The sequence below is a fragment of the Styela clava genome, chromosome 9 (genome assembly GCF_964204865.1).
Source record: "Styela clava chromosome 9, kaStyClav1.hap1.2, whole genome shotgun sequence".
NCBI lineage: Eukaryota > Metazoa > Chordata > Ascidiacea > Stolidobranchia > Styelidae > Styela > Styela clava.
The window spans coordinates 3,410,472-3,428,947 of record NC_135258.1 but is presented as its reverse complement, the minus strand read 5'-3'; the positions used below and the strand labels follow the sequence as shown (position 1 = coordinate 3,428,947).

Genomic DNA, 18,476 nt, shown 5'->3' with positions numbered 1-18,476 from the left:
AATTTCAGAATGTATTTGAAATACTAAGATAGAGTAGGAAAAGATTTTGGACGTATCACAATATTAAAAATAAAAATAAATTGTATTATTGATATTTGTTGGATATATTCCTTATTCTGGATTATCTAATTCTCGAAAAGAATGGAAAATGTAACAGAGGGTGGAGATGCAGCACAACCAGTCACAGGTAAAATAATTTTTTTATAAAGTTTTCTCATGACAAAGCTCTCATGTGGTGAGGATTCAGATAATAGAGCTGCAACCAGTTTAATTAAGCTGTATATATTTTACTTTTAAACAAATTTAATTGAAGCTAGTTTCAAGCTAAATGCTCAATTGTTCATAAACTTAGGACAGGGGTGGGCAACTTTAGCTCGCGGTCCAGATTTGGCCACTGAAGTGCTTCATCCAACTCACTTGTGCCTGCCTATAGTTTTCGTAGATATAAATTGTCGTTGAAAATATCAGCGTAAATCACGTCATAATTAGAGCTCGACCGATATATTGGCCAACCGATATATCAGGCCGATAGTGCATGTTTGCCGATATATCATATCGGCCATACTCGGCAAGTGTCGGGCTGCGTGCTGCAACGGCTCTCGCCCCTGCGTAACTGGTTTCCCGATATATTCTCACGCTTTCATTTTGCGTTATAAAGGTGTCTTATGATTGGCCATTTCATGCATGGTCATAACTGAAAAGTTATTATCTGGAGTAACAATGACAGTTTAACAAAGTGACGTTTTTGAGAGAATACACAATGAGAAAAAGACAAATTTAGTAACAACATTAATCGGTGGTTCTATAAACAGAATCGATTGGAAGCTGGTGAGCTAGTGATCATAGAAACATGGTACAGGTAGCTCAAAGCAATAATGTCAGTTCCGAATTTGTGACTAGGGCTGTCCAAAATCGAATAATTTTTTGATTCGAATCGAATATTTTCGCCGAATCGAACCGAATAATCGAATATTATTGCGCAATAGTAAATCTGTCTCTATTATACAAGAAACGCCTGTCCTTCGATGTTGTGGTAACGTATGTGCAGTTACATCAAAGGAGATCACACGCTTGTATGAACTGGTCAAAAAAATTGGAGAACTCCAAAATTTGGGTCTCGAAAACTGTTGAGTGTTAAGAGTAAAAATTGCACTATTCAAAAATTGTAATCTCAATTTTGATGGATTCAGTTTTAGTAGGACATATGAAGCCTGTAGATGCTATTTTAATCCTATTCACTAGTCTTTATGTTTTTTTTTGTGTAAATTTCAGCAAAATAATAACAACCATCAATATAGATAAAACTGTTGCTCAAGTTCAAAATTGCATCCAAAAATTCCAAGCTAGTTTGATGACAATATTATTTGAGGACTATAATATTGTTAGTGTACAGCCATCAAAATGCAAGAGTGCAATTATTTGTCTTGGTATATAGATGGATAATACAGTAATGCCATCATGAGAAATTACAAATTCCATTTAAAGAAGGTATTGCCATCATAAGGATCCCAAAACACCTGTTTCAGCTTTGAGTCGCCTGTACCATGTTCCTATGATAACTAACTCAACAGCTTCAAATCGATTCTATTTATAGAACTATCGTTTTCTAAATTGTCTCCTTTTTCTCCTTGTTCTCTCTCAAAAACGTCACGATAGACTATACCTTGTTATGATGACCACTCATGAAATGGCTAATCACGTGCCACCGGGCGGGCATTAGTAATGACATGTTTATCACAAATTGAAGGCGAGAGAAATATCGGGAAACCAATTAAGCAAGCCGGGAGCGAGAGTGGTCTGAGCTCGGAGCGCCGCCGCTTGCCCGATGAAAAACATCCCGTAAAGGTGGTTTCCGCTTTATGTACCGGTACCTAATTTTAGCGATGCGAAAATTAGCCGAAAAACGATTCGAATAATTTGCGATTCGATTCGATTTCGAATATTTGGTTCGCTTGGACAGCCCTATTTGTGACCTCCCCAAAATCAATTTTAAATTTCTGGGGTAAGAGTTTTGTCGATCTTGATGGTTGTATATCATTTTGCTGAAAATTACAAAATAAAAACTTAATCCATTATTATTGACTAAATAAGGTATTGAGAGTATCTGGAAACAAAGTTATTAAAAATTTCACATGTAACTGCACATATGCTATCACGATATCGAAGGATCATTATCACATTTCACTTTAAAATATATCAATTTATAATTTTCCAATACCCTTAACATATGCCCATAGTTATATTTAAAAACGTCTGATTAACAATCCTTTTTCTTGGAAATATCTATACTGATATTGAAGTAGCAGGAAAAGTTACAGAATAACATTTGTTCAAGCATTCACTGAAGTTAGTTAAATAAAAGTTTTACTGCCATGATAACAAATATCAAAATGAAACTACAGACTCACAAAGTGCATCATAAAAGCGTAGCTCAAAATATGATTTATAATAATATCGGCATTGCGATATCGGTTATCGGCCACCAGTTGGCCGATCGGTATCGGCGTCAAAAAGTGATATCGGTCGAGCTCTAGTCAAAATTACCCCGATCGTTACTTTGTGCTTCTTATTATTATATAAACGTTAGCCTAGCTGTTGTAAATAAACTGTTTTTATTCTAGTATTGAGTTTTGAATCTCCGGCCCAGTAACCAAGTCTATGGTCTGTAACTGGCCCACTCAGATAAATAATTACCCTTAGAACCTCCAAATATAGAATAGGCGGATTTGTAATTGTTTTTGTACACTATCTAGAGCCAGAGAGTCGCAAATCCCAGATACGATCCGCGGATGTCGATGAAACCAACGATCCTACAATTCCTAAAAAAGTTCGAAGACTCACTGATGAAGAGCTCGCCGACCAGATAATAGAAGATGATGCTGAACTAGAAGCCAATGAGAGAGCAGAGGAGGCGGAGTTGAAAGGCCCTTCAGCCAATGAGGTCTTTCAAGGGGCGGAGCAAACCTTGATTCCAATTAATGAAGTCGATTCTGATGTAGATTTAGGAGAAGATAATTTTGAGGGAATGGACGGAAAAGATGTCGAAGGAGAGGAGGATGAAGGTAAAATCATAAGAGGGGAAACTGATTCAATTGAACAATGTTTTTATTTTTTTTTTTCAAACTTTTGTTTGAACAAAAATATGGACAAGCAACCATGTATTAGGAAGTGACCAAATAGGTTACACATCCAATCGACACTATACACTATGATTTTATAAATTTATTTATTTTAGCTAGGCTTCAGACTACCAGGCATTCAGACATGTCCCTTTCCTACGATATATTTTTTTAGTTACCCAGTAAAGTCATACTTTCAGTTTTTGCACTGCAATTGTACCATTGCCATCTGTTTCTAGTAGTTTGTTAGTGGAACAATATAGTTCAGTAGCTCTTCGTATGTCAGTGTCTGCCCACGATTTAACTCGGAGAAGACTTTCCTTCACGTTTTAGTGAGCGTAATTATGCATTTCAATAGTCTCTGTAACTCAGCTTAGATAAAAGTTTCTTTTACTTTTGAGTGAGTGCCTGTAGCTTTGTTCAGAAATAAGTTTTTGTACATCTAAGTGAGTGTGCATATTTTTTGCTATTTAAATGGCCCGTAATGTTTCAAAATCTCCTGAAAATCTCATGAATTTTGGATTTTGGGCCAATTCCAATCACTGCCTTCCAAAATTTGTAGTTCAAATAAAAAATTGATATTTGTCTTAGAGCAATTAGACCTGGAAGGAGATTATGCCGGGGAGTCGGACCAGCCTGCCGTGGAGGAGTTTGAAGACGGAGATTTTGACGAGGAGGGGGAAGGAGATATTTATGATGAAGAAGACGAGCTTGGAACAACGGCAGAGGAGACTGAGGATAATATACAAGAGGAAGCTGATTGTAAGTTGGAGGCCAGGAGTTTGAACCTTTTCAACGTATTTTTACACTATTGCCCCACTGTTTATTACCAGCGTTACCCCCTGTTTGAGAAAAACCTAGATGTGTACAAATATGGAGGTAACTAATTTTGTTTGCCTACTTTACATCAATTTGTGTAAAGGGACGGAAGCCTATGTACAGGGGGTATATTCACTTGGTTAACACAGACAGTCTCTGAACTCGTAATGGAACTAAAATAGGAAAAAACGGAATAAAATTATGCCCTAACCCTAACCTGGTACCCACACTACAGGTATATCGAATTTTGAACTTATTTGATAAAAACATGTAAAACGATTAGAAATTTGTCAAATTGAACTAGTTTTTGACTCGGATCAGGACAGAAATAGGGCTTCCATATTTTATTCAGACTGTCAAAGGCTGTCTTAATTAAGGGCGTGCGGTATAGCATAGCGTCATTGTTTTCTCTTTTTACCAGAGCAATGGAAGAAAAAGTCCGCACAATTCAGGGGATGAATTTCAATTTCAAAGTTTTTAAGCTGCACCCCCCTTTTTAGAATTTGTCTCGCGCCCCCACTCAAAAATAACTAGCTAACAAAAAGCTACAAATAACAGATAGTAAGACAAAAGTATGTTTTATTCCACAATCACATCAGAAATAAAGGGATGGAACGTAAATTATGAAAGAAATGAAAATTTTAAAAACAAATAAGACTGACAAGATCAGATCTAACAATTAGTTTTAATTGGCCTCACGCCCCCTTAAAAATGGTCCACAACCCCCCCTTGTGGCGCATGCCCCACAGTTTGAGAAAAACTGGAATAAAGGATAAGAATCTTTCCACAAAACTTCAATAAATATTTTTTTATTCTCATTCAAGCTTCAACAGAACTGCACGATTTTGTCCAAGCAAATCTTGCCTACATAGAAGATTGTCAATCTGATATCGACACTTTAAATCACAAAGCAAACGAAGAAATCCTCCTCGTCGAGCTGAAATACAACAGATTACGCCTTCCAGTTTATAAAAGAAGGAACACATATATTGAAAGAGTCCCACATTTCTGGGCAACTGTCGTATCCTTTTTAAAAGTTGTTAAATTTGCATAATAGATGGAGCAGTGGAGTTATAGGACATTTTAACCCAACTCTTGGTTCCAAACTCTAATTAATTCGAGAAATTGCTCTGACGCCCGACATTTGGTTGACGAAAATTTTGACTCTCTGGCTCTTGATGCTAAAAATGAAATTTTAACAGCTATACTTTTGCACCAGGAACGTAGTCCTGAATTTTTAAGCAAGGGGCTTCTGAAATTACCAATTCTCAAGTAAGGCCGTAACAGCTAGACAGTTTTTAGAGTCTTGAGGACTTAAAAATTGATATGAGCCATGATGGACCATTGTTACTTATCGATTTTAATCGGTAAGTATGTTATAGGTATTTGTTTGTCTGTAAGATGCACGCGATATCTCACGAAAGCGAGATTGAATCTGCTCCAGATTTTGCATGTGCATTCATCATATGTCGTACCAGAAGCCCATTGATTTTGGTTGAATTATGTTGTATAATTAGCGAGTTATTAATTAATTAGTGATGGGACACAAGGTGTCACTATGGAGTAATAGTGCTGTTTTGGGGATCCCCTTACTTTTAGATCGATAAGTCTTCGGTCTCTGACGGATATTCTCGTTTCCTAATGCACAATCTAATTTGGATCACAATATTCGTTTAAACTTTTTATTTAAAATTACGTTAAAATATTTCCGTTTTAATGTATTTTAGAAACATAAGTATGACGAAATTAAATCCTTGGTTCCACTGAACCTACATGATGAATTGTTGCATGTTTCATTATCACCACGCTTGCAGGAATACTTATACTTGCTTTGCAAATTGTTCCTGCATCTACAGCAGGATGGGTGCACTTGAAAATTCGATGAACGTCGTTCTCATTTGGATTATATCGACTTGAAGATGAATCATAATTTTGAGTCACGCAACTCCCACCCCCTTGATATGCCCCTGTTTCGCACATGCAGACCTCCCCTCCCGTCTATTGAGAATACCTCCATTGGAAATATTTATTTCCATCGCTAGCCTGACATTTGATTACAACTAATTACTAATGTGATTGTGAAATCTTAACGAGATAGTGATCAGAGGCCGGCGACTTATCGATCTTCCTCATCACTAATTAATTAATAACTCGATAATTATACGACATAATTTATCCAAAATCAGTAGGCTTCTGTTCCGAGATACGATGAATGCACATATAAAATTTGGAGCAGATTCAACCTCGCTTTCGTGAGATATCGCGTAACATACAAAAGTGACTAACAAGCACACAAACGGACAAATACCTATCAACATACTTACCAATCGAGATCGATATGTAATCAGGAAATTGACTATATCGAGAATAACTGATTTTGAATTAGTATCGGTAGCTGTTTCACATACAATTTTTCCTTAGCATAACTTTTTTTCACCAGTTTTCACAGCACAGGCAGTTACGGCAAGTCCTAACCAAAGAAGACCTGAAGTGTCTGAAATACGTCACAAAACTACAGGTAAGATTATTTATGTATATAGGTTAGAGCTCGACCGATATATTCGCCAACCGATATATCGGGCCGATATTGCGTGTTTGCCGATATATCATATCGGCCCAACCGGCCGATATATCTGGCCGATATATATCAGCGTTAGTCGCTTTTCCACGTTCTAAAAAATGAGTATTTTTCCCCGGGAAATATCTGCGGCCGAGCGTTTCCTTTTTTTTTCGCTTCTCTCATTTTGCCTTTCAATGAACAGAGAGTTCTCTTCTATATTTCTCTTTTATCTCTTCGTGCGGCGCAAAATCCTCGCCTTCTAATATCTTGCGTCCCCACTAGGCTTGCACGTAATTGACAAAAATCGATTCCGTAATTACGGAAAAATTGATTACGTAATGACCCCGTAATTGCGATATTTTTTCACACGTTTAAACCTATCATAAAAACCATTTGAATCCACTTCCTTTCCGAAAGGGACATCGAAGTTTGGTTTTCATAGTACCGACAGTACCACATGCCGGCGACAGGTGTTAAAGACAAATACCAAGGAGTGAATTCAAATTAAATTTATTCTGATTTTTATCTTGTTTTATTGTGTTGGCTTTGATTTTCCTTTATCACCTTCGCAAATTAACCGTCCCAATTTATGCGATCAATTTTATCATTACCGACACTGGTATACGGATATTTATGAAACGATAGTTGCCTTTTATAAAATCGACTTCCATATTGAATAAAAATTTCGGGTTTCTAAGTTATTAATCAACGACAAGCGTATTCCTTCGTTTGATTATACCTGCGCTTGCCTCGCGACGGAGACTTGTTATTGCTCCCTGATGTACATTATCCGACTTTGCTACCTAGTTAGCATTTTATATCAAATCATTTTGCGGCCTAAATGTTATAACATTATTTGCGATAAATTTAGATCAAATGTTAATTATTTAGCCGGCGATAAATTATTACCCGTAACTCGTTGTAAATTAATGCTAATAAATTCTATCTTGTTTTTTAATGCGCTCTGATTTGTATTAAAAAAAGTGATTGAGTCGGGAAAAGAAAGTAGCCTAGCCTTCTCTCCTTTTGAGCGCTTATAGCGGCGGTAAAATTCGTTTCATGTCTGTTTCACGGAGAGAAAGAAAATACGCCTTCCGGAATTACAATCAACTATCACACATTCTTATTTATCATTATCAGCGCCGAATAAAAAAGATACCAAATCGTGAAGACAAAAATGTCTGTCTGTGTTAATTGCGTTACGGTGATAACGCTTATAATAATATCGTTTTTACCGTGAAACCAAACGCTCAGACGGGGTGGCAACGCGTCATGCCGGCTCAAAACGGCTGCGAATACCGGAACTCTAACTTCTTCTACTTGGTAAACTTTCATTTTTTATAATCGACGGAATTGACTGCTTGGAAGAAGCACGTTTCAAACGCGAAAGTGCTGGACCAATAATTACGACTTTACGTAATTTGTAACTTCCCTTCCGTAACTCGAAATAATTCCGTAAATTACGTGCAAGCCTACTCCCACCTACTACTGTATGGATCAAAATGGACTTCTATAAGCTTTTTACTGACTGCCTTTTTTCTTTTGTGCATTAATGTGTGTTCTTATTATTTGCTGTGAAACTTTTATTAATGATGCAAGCACTGTGTAGGACTGCTTTATTTTTCAACATAAACTTTTGATTGACTGAAACTGAATGTTTTTTTCTATTCGTATTTACTGCGGGTTCAGGTTGTAGATATCGGTATGTCGATATCGGTTATCGGTCACTAGTTGGCCGATATATCGTTATCGGTATCGGTGCCAAAAAGTGATATCGGTCGAGCTCTAATATAGGTATATGTTTCATCAGAAATAGCAGGCCCTTGAATCATGAATTTAAAATATAAAATAACAGTAAATTTTGAATTTATTCAAATATCTGATTTTTTGATGGAAATTTTCACAGAACAAGAAGTTCCATCTGTTCTGTTTTGAACACCCAAGTTCGGCTATGAATTATATCGAACTATTTTTTTTTGCTTCCAGGCAAAAATCGTCATTTTCAATTATCTGACCAATCCATCTCAAACTTTAATTGTGGAAAGCCTTCCATATGCTACTTTTATATGCGTTCAATGTTCTCTGGGATCTTCGCAGTCCTAATTTTTGGCTCTCTCGAAGTATGTGCACCAAGATGGCGCACAACTTGAACCCTATCCTGGTACAACTACTACGTTCATGTTGTGTGCCATCTTGGTGCACATACTTCTAGAGGTCCCAATTTTTATACCTTATTTTATGTGCCACTGATTTTCGATCAATTAGTTTCGATCAATAGACAAGCCAAGACAAATAGTGCGATACAATTTCTTGTTTTTCAAATTCTCTGGATTCATTATGCACACTCTGCGCAAATCTACAAGCAATGATGACTTTCTCCTTACTCATCTGATTATTTCTGATGAGTAATTCAACCTCTAAGAAGTCCTGAGCTTGTGTGATTACTAACGTCGTGATTGGTTATTCGACTACTTTGCAGATATTAGATGAAGGCTTTGGGCATTTCATTTTCTGAAATGATCGCAGTCTCTTACTCATCTGATATTATTGGATGAGTTCTTCAAGCCTCTAAAAAAGTCTGGAGTTTGCGCATTTGATTTTTGGCAAAGTTCTTAATGCTCTTAGTGAGTCTCTGTACAAGAGGTCAATATATGGTTAATGAAGCTTGTTTAGTTTTTGGCATGTTTTCTAGGGAGTTTAGTCTCTGATGTGATATGTTGCTTTTCTTGGAGCATGGTCCTGTACAATTTGTGGAGCTCCCAAGATGACGCACAACCTGAACACAGTATGTGTACCAGATTAGGATTCAGGTTGTGCGCCATCTTGTACATATATTTCAGGGCCGCCTGCCCAATTTATTATTTAGACTGCTACCAGTCACAATCATGGATGTTAAAAACTTCAACGTGGATATAATATTCCAAATCGATCATATTCAGTACTCCAAGTCCTAGATTTTGGAATATTATAGAATAGTAGTTTTACTTGAAACTTGAACATTTGACGGTCATTGATTTGACTCTAAGAATGCCACGTGTTTTTCTTGGCCAACAAAGTTCGATTAGATCATTATTATAAGTTCATGGAATCGCAGCTTTTCTCATGCAATCCTCAATCAGCCATTTCTCATTCTCAGGTTGAAGACTTTGAAGAAAACAGGTCAGGTTACAGCATCCAATTTTACTTCAGTGAGAATCCTTGGTTCGAGAACAGAGCTATAACTAAGGAATATCATCTACCATGGCATGGTGAGTGTTTTTTTAAAAGAGGAGTGGGGATACGATATTGCCACTCCAAAATACATGAGAGTTGTACATTGTTTCTCATCATCCTCTGATTATATTTTTAGCACGACTTTACTCTAAGCAAGTAACTACCTACTGAAAGGAGTCTTTTTGGTCTATTGTTCCAATATATCTTATTTCATGACATAGTAACGTTGGACCTAGCTACGTTGTCATTGCGTTTTGTCAAAACTCATTCTCACTCCAAATAAGTCCAAAACGAGAATATCGGTTGGAAACCGAAGACTTATCGATCGGTAGTTAGGGGATCCCCCTAAACAGAAACTGCAGTTTCGATTCATCCGCTCTTCTAACTTGCGCACTGCGCATCGCACACACACACTCGGCGGGTTTCAAAATTCTCTCGCTTTACAAAAATCTAGATCACTATATCAATAATTGATTGATAACTCGCTAATTATACGACATAATTCGCCCAAAATCAATAGGCTTCTGGTCCGAGATAAGATGAATGCACATGCAAAATCTGGAGCAGATTCAATCTCGCTTTCGTGAGATATCGCGTGCATCTAACAGACACACAGACAGACAGACAAATACCTATCAATATACTTACCGATCTTAAGATCGATAAGTAATGAGCAGCTTTTTACATCAGTTGCTGCTTTTATAGAGCCTTGTTTGGTACTCCTGAAGTATGTGCACCAAGATGTCGCACAACCTGAACCCTAACCTTGTACAGAACCTGAGTTCAGGTTGTGCGCCATCTTGGTGCGCATACTTCAGGAGGTCCCCTTGTTTTGATAATGCCACATAAAAAATAGCACAATTTTCGAAAAAAGGGAAATACCAATTATTTTTTTTCTATTGAAGGCACTTTGACGTACTCGCGTCTCAACAGTTATGCTAAAGTGTTTTTCTACTGAATGTAAGTTCCATTTTCCATGCTTTTCCAGGTTCTCCCTCTTGTTCCTGTACTCCAATTCAATGGAAGAAAGGAATGAATTTACCGATGAAATCTTCCAGCTTTTTCAGCTGGTTTACCAGCCAGGAAGATGCATCAGCTGATGATATTGCAGAGGTAAGAAAAATTTAAACATAGCATTTTTCAAGTGCTTTCGGTATATAAAAGGCAAAATTTACTCAGATCATATGAAATATACAGGGTGTCTGTCCATAAAGTTCTTTTATGATTTCAGTTTTGTTATGAAGTCAGTTCTCAATATATCTTAACCAGGTTTGTTGTTTTTAATCAGTAATTGTTCAAGTATTTTTACTTCATTTAATACATCTGTGAGGGCTAAAACAATATATGGTATCGATAAATTTCCTTTGCAATTTTGAAAAATATCAAGACTTTATGGACACCCTATATATAACCCAATGCGATTACATTGCCTTGGAAAAAGTTTATAAGGTTAAACTTGTGTTACACAATATGGTACACCTCAGTTGCCGTGTAGAGCTTTGGAATCGAGAGTTTTACAATTTTTATGTTGCCATCCAATCCACAGCCAGCATTAGTTTTAAAACAGCTCTCAGCCAGGTATAAATTCCCTTTTCTGCAGCCTTGGTTTTGACTGCCTTTAGTGATGGAGACCCAAACTCTGAAGATCTAATACTTTTTCAGATTATCAAAGACGATTTATGGCCGAACCCACTCCAATGTTTCTTGATGAGCAACAAGCAAGCAGATGAATCTGAGTCAGATGATCCTGACGACAGCGGGTGAGTATTTATTGCCACTAGGTGTCTATATACTACCAATGATTTTGTCACATTTTGGTCTTCAGTCACCTTCCACCCCTCAGGCTTTGAGCATTTTTAGGGGAATCTCCAAGTTCAGTTTTTAGGTCAATAATCTCAAAGTTATCATTGTTGACCTCTTGACCTTGAAGTAACATCTTGTCATTGTCAAGGTCATCTTCGCTTTCCCAGTAATATTCTTCTTTTTCGTCAGATTCCAAATAATCATCATCAAAGTTGATTACTTCGCCTTTTGGCCTTTTGTTTAACAAAAATGGTCATTTTTACTAAAATTTGGTAAAAACATGAATAAAATTTATTTTCAACTAGCACAGTGGCCAACGGGGTACCAACGTACAGAGATTTGGGTAAATTGAAAAGCGTGTATAATGAATGTCGTAAATAGAAACTCTAAAACCACCTTTGAATTCTCATTCAAGGAACTTAAACAAAGACGATTCCGTTGTTCTTCTTGATGATAGTCGTGATGATGATGTTGAATACATCAGCAGTGATGAAGAGGAAGTGGAATGGCAAGGTTAGTGGTCAAAGGTTAAATGTCAAAAATATAGGAAGTAGATCTCTTTTGAAATTTTGACAGTTGGTGTATCGTACTCCTAGTCCTAGTAACAATTTTGTGCCACACAATGCTATGTGTGGTGAGTTACAACTTACGAGGTTCAGATCCTGTTGTATAGAACTATGTGTCATAGGATTGGTGGACTGGTCATTACAGGAGGAACATTACGCCGCACAAGGGCATAACCAAAAATTTTCAATTGTCGAATTGGACGGACAACCCTGTCCATCTGGGTTTCACCCATTACCCTGCATGGATTCTCTGGTTTGAATCATGTGGCAGATAATTATGTTTGAGAGGATTGCTGGACATCTCACTACTGGTCGGTTGTGGTTTCCTTTACCATCAAGTCCATGTATCTGAAAAAATAACTGGCTGAATAATCTCTTACCTGACATTGTCTGGTAATCGAATGAAAGTCAGACCATCTTATCAACTTTACTTTCCTGTAGGATAGACAGAAAAAATCATTTTCTATGAAATTTCAATTTTCAGCGGTAAATAAATAACAGAGTAGTTTCGATAGGAAAATTGAATCTCAATTGCTTATAGTTATGGATCGCCATATAATTGAGCCAGCTCACTGACACTGTTTTCTTTTTACAGGAGACAAGGGACAGACGTCATCAACACATTACTTAGTACAAGATGATGAAGGTCAGTTGAAGTACTTGAACATTCTAAAGGGTTATGAGCAGCTTAAACACTGGTCCTAATTCTTGAACTGTTGCGCAGAAGTTTTTACTTTCATTTGCATTTCCTCAGTTCCGCTCTTAGTGGAAACAAATATATAGTTACATTCCTATTGGCTGTGTTGAGCTGTCAACGAAAATGGGCTCTGTTTTTGTCGAACTTATCGAAAACATCATGAAAGAGCCCTGAATTCAAACCAAATAACCTCCATCCACAGTCTTCAACAGATAAGACGCCACCGACCCCAAAAACTCATCACAAAGTGATTCGTAATGTTGCCCATGGCCCCTAGGAAAACGCTTTGTGGTCCCCTGTGGGGCCAGGGGATAAACCCTGGGTTAAATGGAACCACAGATCACAAAGTGGCCCCTAATGTTGTCATTGGCTCTCTGGGAACCTCTTCATAGTCCCCATACTGTACCCAGGGGATAAACCCTGAATTAAATGGTTAATAATCCCCAAATCTGACTGATGAAAATCTTTCTTTAGAAGAAGAGCAAGACGATGATGAATACGATGAATTTGACGAGGAGGACGAAGAATTAGATGTTACGGGGACATCTGGTGGTATGGGAAGCCAACCAAGAAATATGCAATTACAAGACAGGTATGTAGTCGCGGGCTTTCTCTAAATGAGTATTTGTCAAGCCAGGGCTACTGGTCCCATCAGAGTCCATTCATGGTTTTTTCATGCCTGCCCAACTGCTGGGTATACATACCCCAGTCACGCTGGAAAGCCTTCATTACAGGATACCCAGTGGTGGATTCAAATTTTTTGTCAGCCGGTTCCATCACAAAAGTCATATTTTTCGACCGTTTCTGTTATATGTTTTTTTCAGTAATGCTAACCAGTTCGCTGATCTCATAAAATTCTGTGAGACGGTTCTATAGAACCGGTGCGAACCGGCTGAATCCCACCACTGAGTATACCTCTCTAGAGCACGGGTGGGCAAGGATTTTTAACCAAGCGCCAAAAATTTTGCCCACTTAGACTAACGGGACATGTGTAAGTGCGAAGTAGAGAATTACATTTTTGAACACTATTTTGGTTTTATACAAAGCAAAAGTAGAAAACTATAAACCTCTGCGAAACTGAATTTAACCACAATCTCAACAAATTCCTTGAGCTATTTTAGCTAAAACATCAAAATTTGATTTCAATTTGGTTGTGGCAGCATCAGGAGATGGAATTACTCAATGGGCCCGATTTGGCCCGGGGGCCGTACCTTGCCCATGTCTGGTCTAAAGCCTTGTCAGCAAATGCATGTAGAATTCCATTCCCTAAAAAGTAAAATCACTTCTTGGGAGGGAGCTGAGACCAGCTGCACTAGATAATCGTGCCATTCTTGCAAAAGAAGCATAAATTCCTTTTTATGGTCACTGGTCTACATTCTTGCTTTCAGCAAAAAAAAATAAACCTTTGTTTTCAAACAGAAGGCCTAAAGGCGAAGTAATCAACATCGACGACGATTATTTGGAATCTGACGAAGAAGAAGAATATTACCAGGAAAACGATGATGACCTTGGGGTCACAGATGACCCTGACAATGACAAAAGGTTACTTCAAGGTCAAGAGGCCAACGATGATGACTTTGAGATTATTGACCCAGAAGCTGAACTTGGGGATTCCCCTAAAAATGCTGAAAAACCTGGGGGAGGGGAGGCCACTGGAGTCCAAAATGTTGATTCCAATCACGACACTGGTACCAATGAGGACAGTCGCCATAGCAACGGAGTTGTGGGGTCGTCGACAAAAGATGGGGGTGAAGACGAAATTGGTACTGTTGAGACACCTAGTGTCAATGAAAACTCTAAAATTGCAGCAACTAAAATGCAGGAACAGTCCAAGGTCGTTTCTACGACAACAGCAGCAGGGGATGCAGATGTTACAGCAGGGGCAACCTGAATTGTCTAGAAAGGTTGGTGTTCTCTCTAACATTATTTGAACTATTGCTAACCTAATGGTTAGACCAGACATGAGCAAACTACAGCCGCAGGCCAGATCCGGCCCGTTGGGTAATTCAATCTGGCCCGCCTAATGCTGCCACAATCTAACTAAAACCAAATTTTGATGTATTAGGTAAAAATAACTCAAGAATTTGTTAAGATTGCGATTCAATTTAGTTTTGACATGAGGCTTATTGTTTTACACTTCTGCTTTTGTAACACTGCAAATATTGTTCATAAAATGTAATTTTACGTCACACTTACATGGCCCACCAGTCTAGTTGGGCAAAATTTTTGGCCCCTGGTTCAAAAACCTTACCTACTTAGGTTAGAAGGTTGGATGAGACCATGTTGGCATTCCAGTTTTTAAATGAGTTTAGCCAGGGGATGGTTCTGTGGGTCAGAACCCCCATCTTTTGAAATGTAAAAAAAAATGGTACTCCTGAAGTATGCCCACCAAGATGTCGCACAACCTGAAACCTAACCTGGTACACAACCTGAGTTCAGGTTGTGCGCCATCTTGGCACGCATACTTCAGGAGATCCAAAAAATTTTTGTATCACACAGAGCAATTTTTTGAAGCTTGAAATGCTTTTTAGATTTCCTTCCTCTCTCTGAATTAAATTCTAACTTTCTTGTAATTTCCACCATTCTATACTGTACCCTAGATAAAATGAGGAAATCTGATTCTCTTTCATTTCTCAAAAATACATTTTTATTTCAGGTATTACTAAAGAAATAACAAGAAGAAGTCGTACCGCACAGAACAGTGGTTCCTCCCGAATACGAAACTGACTTTTAACAATTCACACTTTTTTGCTCGTTTTCTTACACTTGTGACTAGCGGGACTTCCCCCTCCCCGGTTCCAAGTCTTTAGATATCAGTGGAAGTTCACAAAGAATAGGCTACCTTGTTTGGAGTGAACACATGAAAATATAGAAAGTAAGGACAAACCATAGCAAAGCCACATAGTGTTTCTTATTATGCCTGATACAGCGGGCGTTTTAGTTGAAAATCTGCAACTCATTCTGGTAGGATGATATGGTTCAGATCAGGGGCATAGCCAGTTGGGGTTAAAGGTCGGAACACTACCACCCTTCAAAATATAATAAAAGCATTTTTCTGTAGCAATTTTTCTTAGCTTGAGATGCTTTTTAAACCATCAATACTCATGAAAACCCACATTCTCCGGCTGTTTCAGTATAACTTGATAATTTGAGATCCCCTGCCCCCTTGAAAACTCCTGGTTCAGAGCCCCGAGTTAAATGAAGAATGCATGGATTCCAAGGCCTAGAATGAGAAAGGAAAATCGGGGTGGGCGGGGCAATGAAAAATCGGGGCTCCCGAAGTATGCGAACCAAGATAGCGGACATCTGAATGTAATATGTGTACTAGGTTAGGGTTAGGCCATAATTTTAGGTATAAATACTACGGGAGACTCTTGGCTAGTCTTCGAACTGATAATAGGACTAAAATAAGGAAAATTGGAAAAAAATTATCGCCTAACCCTAACCTGTTACCCATGTTACGTTCCGATGTCCGCCATCTTGGTTCGCATACTTCGGGAGCGCCGAAAAATCTTATTACATTTCGAATGACATCATGACTGGTTGTACATGTGATTTAAAGTAGGATGTTGACTTATGATGTCGATCTGTCAGTTGAATGAAGAGTGCATTGATTTGGTTCTGTCATATAGGGTGTCCATAAAGTCTTAACATTTTTTAAATTTGCAAAGGAAATTTATCGATAACATATATTGTTTTGGCCCTCACAGATGTATTAAATGAAGTAAAAATACTTAAACAATTACTGATTAAAAAAACAAACCTGGTTAAGATACATTGAGAACTGACTTCATAACAAAATTGGAAGTGTAAAGGGACGTTATGGACACCCTGTATATTTTGAAGGTTTGAATCATAGGTTCATACGTGGAGTAAATAATCATTTATAAATCGTATAAAAAGACAACTCAAAAACTTACTTTCGTACTAGCATAGGCTATTCATACAGGTAAAAAATTGAATGAATTTGGGCGGGGGATAGTAGCATGAGATTTCAAAATTCAATGTGTCGCAATCTAAAAAAAGAAATGATCCTTGAAATCTCAAGTAAAAACTAGAGCAGTGTTTCTCAAACTTTTTTGAATTTGTCAATTCTAGTTCCCCACCTCAAAATAACTACCATAGCTACTAATAACAGGTAGTAAGGCGAAAGTATTTGTCAACACGTCCCCTCAAAAAAGTTGTCTACACTCCTCTTGTGGGGCGCGCCATACAATTTGAGAAACACTGATCTAGAGCTTAGCATCTGTGTTTAATTTACAATGTTTTTTCATTTGTATGTTACCTTTTCTATTACTTTGGGAGTCTGATATTTTTTTGTAAAAATGTTGACATTGAATGTTTATTCTTCCTCTGCAAAGCAAATGCTTATCGTGATGATTTTTCAAACGAAACAATTCTGAAAATTTCCTCAAATCAAGAATCAAATTTTATACTTACCACCACCCATTGGGATTGAGCGAGACTAATTACTTTCCTTGCCTATGCGCGAGTGAATCCATTTAATGCGAGGATGCTTTAGTACAAGGATGTGCAACAGGTGTCCTGTGGGCCACAATCTGGCCCACCAAGCCAATTTGTGTGGCCCTTGTCAATACTTGTCGCTAATGTATTTCGTTGCTGCAGTATTTTATAACATTTGTTTAAAACATAGTGTGACGTAATAATCCCCTATCGTGGTTGCACTTTGTTGCGTACATGGAAAAACATTTTTTGTCTGTGGCCCTGGGAGATGTCTAAAGCTGGTTATATGGCCCACTGACAAATATTGTTGCACTACTCTAATGTAGTAAGAATTAAAGATAAAACATCAATGAAATACATTTGTGTAAGTGGGCAGTAAGACTTGAATTAAATCAAATATCAAGCCTAAATATTTTTGAATTTATTTGAATATTCCTGGTTGTTGTTTAAACTAAAATTTGAAATCATGACAATGTGCAGGAAATAGACCGACAGTTATCAAGTTGGTTAAAGTCCCTGAGTCGTGAATCAAGTCGGTCTGTGATAAAGTCCCAGTATATTTTAAGGCCCAGGTTGAAAATTGCACTCTCGTGTCACAAGTCTAGTTATGTTTAAAAATGGTTTTGTGTGGTCGTATAATACTGAAATATAAAGACATGACCATTTTTGCTATGTCAGTCTTTGCAACTTTTTGAGCTTTTTTTGTATTAAAAGATTAATTAATAGTTGTGTATGTTGATCAAGGGTAGAGAGATTGCAGTTTTTTAGTTTGCCTCAAAGTAATGAGACATCACCCAAAAGTGGGAACAGTGCAAATTGAGAGTTGCGAATAGCACCGATCGGGATCTAAGATGAATAATCCTAGGAGGCAGAGAGTGATTCCATTTCGATTTTTTGTCATAGCAAAACAAAGAACCGATGCAGGGCTGAACGAACAAATTTATGAAAAATGAACAATATTTGAAAAAATTTAAGACCTGCTGATGTGCGTGGCAACACACCCCAGACAACGCAAGTGAATGAAGCAGCCGAGCACCATATTATGCCGGTGTAAATATGAAATTTCTTAGGTTGTTTTGAGGTCAGATGAGACGACACACTTGGTGTCAGCCCAGTGTAGAACGCAATCATAGCTTGGGTTGATGAAGCGATGTTTTGAGATGAAATGATGGTTCTGGTTTTGAGGTATTATATTGCCAATTGATATGTGTTTACAAATATCCCTATGCAGCAGA

General features: G+C 37.7%; 1 protein-coding gene and 1 non-coding gene across 2 annotated transcripts; both read left to right on the top strand.

Annotated features, from left to right (window-relative positions):
• Positions 1-17,966, top strand: LOC120339194 (uncharacterized). The gene is made up of 13 exons (XM_039407277.2): positions 1-187; positions 2,754-3,062; positions 3,711-3,881; positions 4,763-4,959; positions 6,379-6,456; positions 9,635-9,746; positions 10,700-10,824; positions 11,374-11,471; positions 11,930-12,027; positions 12,676-12,726; positions 13,252-13,369; positions 14,197-14,681; positions 15,434-17,966. Exons 1-12 carry the CDS (start codon positions 142-144, stop codon positions 14,666-14,668), a joined length of 1,875 nt encoding a protein of 624 aa, XP_039263211.2. The 5' UTR covers positions 1-141; the 3' UTR covers positions 14,669-14,681; positions 15,434-17,966.
• LOC120340258 (small nucleolar RNA SNORD61) lies at positions 8,861-8,933 on the top strand. The gene has a single exon (XR_005569307.1). It is a non-coding gene; the product is annotated as a small nucleolar RNA SNORD61 (small nucleolar RNA).
• Positions 17,967-18,476: the final 510 nt, after the last annotated feature.

Bases quoted from the DNA above. Each gene is read 5' to 3' on its own strand.
- LOC120339194 (XM_039407277.2), top strand. From the start codon at position 142: ATGGAAAATGTAACAGAGGGTGGAGATGCAGCACAACCAGTCACAG. The intron at 188-2,753 runs GTAAAATAATTT...TACACTATCTAG, and splicing joins TGCAGCACAACCAGTCACAG to AGCCAGAGAGTCGCAAATCC. The intron at 12,727-13,251 runs GTCAGTTGAAGT...ATCTTTCTTTAG, and splicing joins CTTAGTACAAGATGATGAAG to AAGAAGAGCAAGACGATGAT.